General features: G+C 30.6%; 1 protein-coding gene across 2 annotated transcripts; it reads left to right on the top strand.

Moving 5' to 3' along the window:
• The first annotated feature begins 876 nt into the window (after window positions 1-876).
• On the top strand, window positions 877-5,623 carry LOC117235419 (nuclear cap-binding protein subunit 3-like). Of its 2 annotated transcripts, XM_033497423.1 has the most exons (8): window positions 877-999; window positions 1,247-1,413; window positions 1,498-1,649; window positions 1,750-2,133; window positions 2,221-2,615; window positions 2,697-2,846; window positions 2,937-3,202; window positions 3,285-5,623. In XM_033497423.1, the coding sequence occupies exons 1-8, from the start codon at window positions 877-879 to the stop codon at window positions 3,421-3,423; spliced, it is 1,776 nt and encodes a 591-aa protein (XP_033353314.1). In that variant the 3' UTR covers window positions 3,424-5,623. The 2 variants fall into 2 exon arrangements, with proteins under 2 accessions (XP_033353314.1, XP_033353315.1); XM_033497424.1 differs by lacking the exon at window positions 877-999 and having other exon boundaries at window positions 1,280-1,413; window positions 1,476-1,649.
• The last annotated feature ends 4,979 nt before the right edge of the window (window positions 5,624-10,602 follow it).

Consider the following 10,602-nt stretch of genomic DNA (forward strand, 5'->3'; position numbering starts at 1 on the left):
AGTTTTTAAATTTGATATTATACGCGTAGTATAAAATTTAAAAACTATCTCCAGCCACTGAATAATCGATAAAGCGTTGATCAATGATCTGTTTAACAAAATCGATAGTAGCATAAAGATTCATAAATTTTATACTACGCGTATAGTATTAAATTTTATTTTTTTATTTTATAATTTTTTATAATTTTTTGTATTTTTATTAACTTCTATATTACGAACTGAAATTTATTTTAATAAATTGTTCTACGTTGACTACCAGTTATCTATCAAATGAGAGTTTAAATCCAAGCTATTACTTTATGTACACCTTTTCACAGTAAATTAGTAATACAATGTAAAAACAAGCGTAAAGACAAAATTCTATCACATTGTACTGTTTGTAGAGATGTAGATATGGTTTTGATCATCCGTGGTTTTGATAAAGTGCAATGAAATCGGACTTCTGACCGGAAATGATAATGTTTGAGATCACAAATATTCTTATTTTTTCATTTTATTGGACTCTCGATAATCAAGGATCACTATATTTTTCTAGAAAATTAAATAATTTCCGTAACGTTATCTAATAAAAAACTTGATAAATTATTTACAGAAATATAAGTCGAAATAGGAATAAACGTTATGAGCGAAGATTCTAAAATTGTTAGTTCCGTAAGAATTTGATTCTCCTGCCAGAATAATGGGGGCGCTTCTGTTTCGAAAAATGAATAAGCGTAGAGTATGTAGCCTCAATATCCGCATAGCCGTAGCTGTGTATCATAACCTATCGAAGTGCTTCTTCGTACTCGTAAATAGACGCCCTAACAACGCCCTAATTGCATGAATCTTTTGAATTTTTCTGAAATTTTGTGAAAAAGAATTGGACAAATATTTAAAATGGATCAACTGGATGAACCTATGGACGTAGAAATAATCCCAGTTACCGATGATGCCAAGAATGTTGATTCTGAGCAAATCGATGTAGAAATTTTTAATTCAAACAACATGCAACAACCAGAGGTAAGAAAATATTAAATATAATCATTTTTCATGATTAATGTGCATGTTTCATAAATTTTCTGATTGCCATTTTGTTTCAAATTTTACAATACATGAGACATAAACGTAGATGGTATATACATATAATGAATTCGTTGATTCCTTGCTTTGACTAAGGATTTCTTTACAATCTTAAATTGTAAAAGTGTTATGTATACACTGAATTATGAAATTAGATATTAATGCATTATATTTTATATTCAAACAGATACAGTTAGATAGCCGTTATGAGAATCGTGGTGGTACTTTCATGACAGGCGTAGATATATTTAGTAAGGAAGAAAAATTGAAAATGGAAGAAAGAGCCAAACGTTTTGGATTAACTGACAAAATAAAGAATAATTTATCAAATCCAGAACAAGATTTGTATTCTAGGTAAGGACACTGATAAATATTTGCTTGATAGATAATATAAAATAACTCGGATATATAAATAACATAGGTTGTCTTAATTTTTAGTATGGGCATTGTAGAAGATAGTGAAAATACAAAAAATATCAGACTAAATGTAATACACATGAGAGGCACGGAAGAAATGAGTACGAAAGATGTCTTCAAATATTTTGAAGATTATGCTCCAGCCTCCATTGAATGGATTAATGATGTTTCATGTAAGAACAATTTAAATCCATAAATTTTACTAACATAACTATCAATGATTCCAAAAAATTGAATTATTTATAAATTTCTTGTTCTTTATTTACAATATAGGTAATGTGGTATGGTTAGATAATTTATCAGCAGCTAGAGCTATATTGGGATTATCAAAAAGAATTATTGGTTTGGAAAAGCAACAAACTATAAAATCATTCGATGGTAATCCCGATGAAGAAAACAATGTAACTAATGATGATTCCATCATTGAAATGGACGAAGATCATGAGATCACAAACACTACAAAGGAGACAGGAGAAGATTATATAAGTATCAAGGATATTAATTGCCCATTACCTCCTGGCTTGTGGAGGAAAGGGATAAATTATCCTAAATCTAAAGCAATATTCCTCAGATTTGCTACCAGAGCCGATAAAAAGCAACCTAATGCAGAGAAAATGAGTGAATATTATAAAAAATATGGAAACCCCAATTTTGGAGGTATTATTACAAACATTATTAAAATGTCCTTACAAATTACAAACATTATTAAATTATCCAAATATTAAATAATATTATTTCATGCAGGTATTAAAGGAATTTTAACTGAGTCTCGAAAACGGTTGTACAAACAAATCAGACAAAATAAAAGAAAATTCAAAGAAGAGCTGCAAGACGATGTTAAAGATAGAAAACGTGTGAAGAACCCCTGGGGTGCATTGTCTGAAACTTGGGGACTCAATGATGCTATAGAAAGTGAGTTTGGCACCAGAAATGAACCTAAAGATCAAGGGCGTAGTGTAAAGGAAAGATTAGGGGTAAAATATCCTTCAAAAGAAACTACACACACTGAAGAACAACGAAGTAATTCGAGCAGTGATAGTGAAGATGAGTGGTGTAAAAGAAGTAAAGTGTTGCGAATGCGAATGCATGCGGATGATGAAGAAGAGAAGATACACAAACGACGTGCCAAACTTCAACAGGTCAGTAAATTTTACTATTAGCTAAATAAATTTTATACAATAGAGGAATTTATTTAATCACTTATTATGATACATTTGCAGACTATGTTAAATAATTTAACTAGAGGCAATGATTTACGATCGAGGCTCAGCTCTCCGAGGAAAGGAACACAATTTCATGATGCAATTCAAGTAGTTGTAACAAATACAACTGCAACAAAGTCGAATTCTTTAAAGCTTAATGACTCAGAGGTAATTATTGTTAGAAATTTAATATTGCATTATATGCATATTTACATTTAGTAAAAATCATTGGATACGGGTTTTATTTATGACATATAGGAGGAAGATGGTGAAATTATCGAAGATAATGAGAGCCAGGAAAAGGAAGAGAGCGAATGGCAAGGCTCTGATGGAGAGGAACAGGAAGAAGAAAACGAGGATGAAGACTATAGTGATGAAGATAGTGACAAACCCGCAAGAGAAGTTCAAGGACCTAAGGGCAGTGTAATAAAAGTAGTTCAACATAAACCTCGCGTTGCTTCCACAGTGTGGGCGAGACTGAACAATGTAAAAAGTGAGGTTGTCGATAACTCCATTAAAGATAGGTAAGTATTGAAACAAATCAATATTAATGTTTATATGAATTATGAATAACATTTGGAAATAACATATAACAATATTTTAAAGGCAACCGAGAATACGAGATCTAAGAAATACATTAAAAGGTGATCTTCGGTCTCGAATCAGAAATCATACAAGAGGTCGCTCTCCTTTAAGGATAGAAGTGAAAAATGACAAATATACCGAAGGAAGTGAAACAGAATAATTGTCGATTAGTCGAACGAATTGTGACAAAAATGTGAAATATGGTTGTGGTGTTGTTTCAGTGGAAGAGTATGATGTGGTGCAAACTTCATAACTGATGTATAAAAGTACAGAAAATGCACTCATTACACCGAATTTATTACAACTTCATTTAACTCATAGGTTCTTGTTTAAATTAACGATGCCCTAAAATTACACAAAGTCATATTTTAATCGTGAGCATATTTATTTATGTTAATAAGATATATACGGAAAAATCTTTTTGATATACAATCGAATAATGAAATTTGAAACAATGTATATTTTTAGCCTCAATTGATTATGTATCTTGCACTACCAGAATAGACCAAGTTTCTGTGCGTATAAGAATTTAAAATTTTATGTTTAAGTACAAATATTTTGAGAGAATATATATTGTATAGATATTTCTGGGTATAAAATTTCCCCATATTTTTTATTCATATTACACAATTATAAGTACGGATCGTACATTAATCTTTTAATACGACTAATGTTAACATTTTGCACATATTGATAATCAAGTATCATCTTCCTATTTTTAAAATGCGATAAAATATAAATTAGCGGGTAATGGGTGCTTCTTGGAGTGTATATAAATATTATCTAGGATATAGATAACAATAAAAAAGTTTTTCGATTAACACATTGCGTACTGAGAAAGATAGGACATATTTTTAAATATTCGTTTGTACAATTAACACTTTTACTGAGAATCGTGCATTTTATAATTCCAATTGGAAAAAAAGATATTTTTGGATACGTCATAATTAACAGAGAAATAAATTTATACCTTATCGTACAAAAAAATTCTGCAAACGAATATTTAATTAATTGCACATCGAAACGATATATAGTGATTTTATAATCTGTTTTGTCTTCGGCGATTACATCAGCTTAAAAAGGCAATGAAAAGTGAGGAAAAATACTCGATACGGTTGTAAATAAAAATAAAATTGTACGAGACTAATATCTTGTACCGAGACTATATATGTCGAGCATTTAAGATATATTTTCCTTACGTACGTAATAACTAATAAAATGTTCCGAAAGCTGTGATTTCTTAGACGTAAACATTAAATGAAAAGGAGATGCAATTTCATAACGCCAGTTAATCAGCCCTCTTTGATTTCAATTACAGAATGAAATTTTTGTTGTGTAATAATTAAAGATCTATGTGTAATTTTTACACATATCCAACAAGATGTAAAAAATATGACAAATGGACAGAATTATATGAATATTCTGTATCTTCAAGTTCAGAAGAAATAGGGATAAGAATAATTATGACATCGATTCCGAATAATTGACCAATAAAGCCGCTTTTATATTAGCACGATAATACTTTGAATAGTCATTTTAAAATACAATAATCGATAATTATGATTTCAGTACATATATATGTATAATATATATATATATATATTTATCATTTACACAAATAACAATTAGTCAGAGAAATATTCGGCTGAAGTAATTTGAGAAAGAAAAATAAGAAAAAAAAAGAAAGATGTATCGTTCGAAGAACACAGTGGATTATCGGAATATTCTTTTAGCCGCATTCATAGGTTTCTAGCCGTTACTTTGATTCTCTACGTTAATTTAATCTCACTTTTGTACTGCTTACGGTCTCAAATAAAAATTATTCTACTGCAATTTATTAAATAAAAAATATTTAAATGGATTCTAAGAAAAATAATTAATCACATTACAAATGACTAAGTGGAAGCTCAAAATATTGAAAATGATAGATTCTATGAATGCAGCTTGGAGGCACGAGGTAATGTAATGCATTAACAAACGAGATGCGATATTTTTGACGCTATTAAAGCGCGTGACAGTTTTTTTAACTTACATATTTATCTAAAATCGCGTGAAAACCATTTGGTAACTACATTTGCTAACCGTGACTTGAATTTACCTAATATTATTATATCTACATTTTTATATGTTTCATCACGTGTAAGATCTACTAGATTCGTGAACTAGTCCTCGCCAACTAATATTCATTTCTCTCTGTTTGCTTCAGAATCAGAAATATCAATCTCGTTTGCTAAAAGGCAATCGTGCAAGATATCGAGGATCTCTTTCGTCTATCCTACATAAAAACTGTTGATGTATTTTTTAATTTAATATTTTTCCCTTTGTCAAGCCAATCAATAAACGCCATTTTCTTAGTATTATTTTCGTACTTTTTTTTTTTTTAATTCCCTTCGTCTTGTTTCCTCTTTTTCTTCTCTTTTTTTTGTTCTTTTTGTTTTCTCATAAATGACGTATAACATTTAAAATCCATAGACGAAATATTCTTTTTATATTCGGATATATAAGATATGAATCGGCAACAACAACAAATACACGCAACGTTTAAGTATATTAGGCCTGATGGTATTGGTAATAATTCTATCAATGTATATTAAACGCTACAATCTATCGTTGCTCGCATTTCACTTGCATCCTATGTGTCTCTTTCTTCGCGATAATGGTGTCCCAATGTTATCAAAATTTTTTCCTCCTCATTTTTTAATAATAATTTTTTAGTTACATCAGCAGCCGTTATGGATTCTTAAGAATATCCGACAACAGGTTTACATTTGATAACGTCCCGTGAAATTTGTACGTTTGCACAAGGTACGATACTTAACACACGATCACAGCAAATGTACAATATTTCTTGCGTTTATTAATCGTTTTTAATTAAACATCAAATTTCATATACCGAGAAGAGAACAGACACGAACTCGAAACTTTGTGGAATTTAAATGCATCGCAACTTTGTTTCTTAATACATTTCATTAATACTTCACGTTTGATATTGATCTCGTCCTTCTTACGTATATAAACGAACAGAAAGATCTTTAAAGATTCGTCTCACCGCTTATTAGATGAACAGTATAATAAATTGTAACGAAAACTTACAAGTCAATCTAGTTTTGTTGTTTCGTTTGATAATGTCTGAACTTTATGCTTAAACTCTGACTTGTAAGTTTTTCCTCTTTTTTTTTTTTTTTTTTTTATCAGTTTTCCATTTTTGTTTGTTTAAGTCAATTTTCACGTTGGAAACGAATTTGGAACACCGATATCGTCATAGTCAGCCAGCCGACTCGTTACAATGTCCCCTCGGTCTTATCGAGGTAGCTCGTGAAAATTATTCGACAAACATTTCGCGGTTCGCTAATCGTTCGCATCTACTTTTTGAGACTCTGAGAATTAACGTCTTAAATACATACACAGATTAAGTTACGAAATTCGGACACATAGCAACTGTACACGCAGAAAGATTCGGACATATATAAACGTCGTTCAAAAATCAGCTTCACGCGTATAACGCTTGAAGATATTTCTTTATTTATTTAAGCTTCGAAGATAAAATCGAAATGCATACGAGGAAGGGAAGATTATACATGAATTATTCTTTAATTTGTATTTTTTATAAGAAATTAATGAAGCTTTGAGGGAACATTATATTTCTCTTGTGTCCATCACTTTCCTTCTTTTTTCTTTTTTTTTATAATTTCGATAGATGATGATTTATTCTTTTTATAGAAATTTATTGCACAATTCATTAAGGGAGGCAGAATGTAGAAATGTGAACAAGAGCCACAGACATTTCCGAAATCTTTCTTCTTGTATTGAATGAACTCGTGCTCGAGACACGCGGAGATACTGACAATTTAATGAATTAAGTTAGTTATTCTAGAGAAATTCATGTGTATTTGACAGATAGTAAATTCATCGAAGAGTAAAATTAAATAAATTCTCAGTATCATCAGGCGTATTGTGAGCACAAAGTGGAACGTTTCACATTGAGGATTTAATATGAACGGCATACATATTTCAACGAACGAATGTCCTCTTCGAGATTTCTCGCTTGCGCAGAAAACCAGTAAACGAAGGAATTTTCCCAGCATGAAAAACGTATGACACGTAATCGGTTGATTGTTAATTTACATCGGTGAAATCACCGTTGAAAAATTTGTACGACATCAAAGATATAGTTGCAGTTACAAGGACGCGGAATTGTAAAGAGATATCAGATTAAATTCTTCTCTGCAACTACAGTAATTCACGACGATATTTGAACACACAGAAACTTTGTCTGAATATAAAGATTAGAGGAGAAAAATGTGATAAGTACATTTCTTTTGGTTTTATGATTTTGTAATGCAACCTTATGATTAAACGGGAAGATTTTAATATGATATAATTAAAAATAAAAGCAAGCCTATATTGAAGAGAAATTTAGAAAATTGAAGTATATTGAAATATGTTGAACAGTTAAATTTTCTATGATATAATTACAGATATATTTATAATCATTTTTACAATTGCAAAAATTGTGATGTGTTAAACAGAAATTAAAGATGCTAGATCTTCTATGATATAATACACGCACATTTACAACTGCATAATATAATAAATAGTTTGTTAAAATTGATTGAATTATACTTGACAGAAATTAAAAATGGCTAGAGTATATTTTTATTTTCCTGGAATAAGACAAAGGATAATCTCGTTAACTTTCAATTATATATTTATTGAAACTCTTGATCAAATTCTGACTATTCGTTATTATTTTTAAACGAAAAATTTCATATGCTTGTGAAAATTCCAAATTTCAAGCTACGAAGATCAATCGTAAATTATTAGAAGTCTCGTATGAAAATTCCTGTAATATCTCTTTGACTACGATGAAATATTAAATTCTCCTCCGGTAGATTGTTATTTCTCACAAGGTTCCGGATATAAAAGCAGCGACAAGGCTAAATCGATAATCCGATAAATCCTTCAATGCTCTGTAAAGCATAAAAATATGCTGAGAAATGGAAAAGGACACTCGAGGGGAATAATACAACATTCTTCCTCTCTTTCGTTCTCTCTCGAGTTAGTTAAATCGTGAAAAAGGATACTCGAAACCGAAGGCAACGAAGCGTCTTCGTTATTTCCACAGATGAAACTTCTTAACTTTGAGGGAAACAAACGCATCGATGCCTATCTCTTTCTCTTTCGAGTGAATTATTTTACGAATATACAACATACCACTGACATGTGTTTATTAATGGAGAATTATTTTATTAGATTATATCGAAGAACGTGAGATCTGATAATCGAGGGAGGCAAATAGTGTTTTACACTCTGGATCCTTCGTTTTGCGCTCTCTTTCTATATTAACTTTTCTATCGCTTTCTTCGTATCTCATTCTCGCTTACATGATCTCTCTTCCACTTATTTAACAAGATTTTAACCGCTTACTTTCATGTCTTTGATTTCGACTTTAATTTCGAAGACAAGAATAGTACCCGTTCCTCTTTTTTTTCTTTAAATAAGTATTCCAAGCGTGTCCTCGCCATCTTGAAAATCATCCGATTGTCATTGGAAAATGATGAAACATACTTGTCTCATACAAGAGATTTTTTGTTTCTTTAATTATGATTTTTAGAAAAATAAAAATAGATGATGAAGTAAATTGCTCGTCTCTTATTTGTGCCTCGACATCGCTCAAATTCGTTCCTAAGTTATCACCGGACTGCGGATATTTATGCAATAAAATAATATTTTTGCAGGTATAACTGAAAAAATGGAATCTAAGCAGAAATTTGTCTCACCTATTAATCGTTATAATTTAAGTAATGCACTTTGGATATATTATACATTTTTGCATCCTTAAATTTCTCATAAATGTATAAATAATCCGCAGTCTAGCTATCACAATCGGATTTCTCGCCATTCACCATCGACGACACGTTCGTGTACCTAGCTCGATTATTATTTTACCCATTTGCCACGACATGTTTCTTCGGAGAAGATGTATCAACTAGGGATATATATTATATTGAATATAAAAAAAGTATCGTTTGAATATACAAGTACATTTAGAGTGAAAAACACGAATCGAAACAAGAACGTTCACATTATCAATTTAATTAACATGGTGAGTGTTTGAATTCAAAAAAGTGGATTATACGAATATTATATTATTGGCTTTTAAATAAAAAAAGAATGCATAAATAACATAAGAACATGGCGTAATTTAAGCTATTTGTGAACGACAAGCAATTGTTCCTCGAAACATCTGTTAATAACAGAAGAAATCAAAAGAAGTAAAACAAGCGAAAGGCGACACATAGTACAGTATAATAAAAACATTGGAAATGTAAAAAATAGAAAAGTTTACATATGATAATATTCAAACAGACACCATGCGCTCTGTCGCACAAGAATGGCAGTATCAGTGTAATAATACCTGTAAATCGTGAAACAAGAAGTAATTAAACCGCTTAGAAGAACTGGAAGCTGGGTCGAATGCAATTAACTATGAATTAAACGTTTTTCTCGAGTATCTTGCTCTCTTTTTCACTTTTTCATTTGCTCCTTCTCATACATGCATTCATTCGCTCGTTGTGTCATCTATTTTCTGTCATCTATTGTCTTTCTCGCTTCCTCTCGTTCGTCTACAAACTAAATTTAATAGAGGCAGAATAGAATTTCTGCGAGGTACATAACTACTATAAGAATGACACTGAATATTATATAATAATAATAATAATAATAATAATAATAAAAATTAATAATAGTGGTATTAATAATAATAATCATTAGGTGTAGAAATTGAGAGATATGAAAGATTACATCATTCATAATATCAACCGCTACATACATTCATTAATAAAATAAACCTGAATACCGTAATAAAACACACAATACAAAAAACAATGATATTAAAGACGTGCGACATTGAATGAAGAATGCTACATAAGCTATTAAATGCCCTAAAACCAGTTTGCGTCTTAGTCTATACCTGTCGCTCTGAGAATAGAAGAACAGGAGATAATAATAGCAATTTTTTATTAAATTAGAATTGTTCAATAACATAGAGCAGATTTGCAGATGACTTTTCTTACATAGGTGTGCCAGTCATGTATCTATTCCTACAGTGTTCTTGTTTTGTTAAGATTTCACACTACCTTTGGAAAGATTATGAGCCACATCTGTTAATGTGGAGCCAGTAAACTTGTAAATAGGTTTTTGGGTGTAGACACTGATCTGTGTAGATGACACTACTTCCTACAACTTACTTATTACAATAAACTCAAGCAAGATATTTTAATTATACTGTCATCAATGACAAGGTTCCTTAGACAATCCACCAGAGAAAAAGGAAAGT

The sequence above is a fragment of the Bombus vosnesenskii genome, unplaced genomic scaffold (genome assembly GCF_011952255.1).
Source record: "Bombus vosnesenskii isolate JDL3184/JDL3185 unplaced genomic scaffold, Bvos_JDL3184-5_v1.1 scf7180000013316, whole genome shotgun sequence".
In the NCBI taxonomy this organism is placed as follows: domain Eukaryota; kingdom Metazoa; phylum Arthropoda; class Insecta; order Hymenoptera; family Apidae; genus Bombus; species Bombus vosnesenskii.

What these genes read in the sequence shown, in the direction of transcription:
- LOC117235419 (XM_033497423.1), top strand. Translation starts at nt 877, where the DNA reads ATGGATCAACTGGATGAACCTATGGACGTAGAAATAATCCCAGTTACC. An exon ending in ATGGATTAATGATGTTTCAT is followed by an intron (nt 1,650 to 1,749) that starts GTAAGAACAATT and finishes TTTACAATATAG; the next exon opens with GTAATGTGGTATGGTTAGAT. An exon ending in GACGTGCCAAACTTCAACAG is followed by an intron (nt 2,616 to 2,696) that starts GTCAGTAAATTT and finishes ATACATTTGCAG; the next exon opens with ACTATGTTAAATAATTTAAC.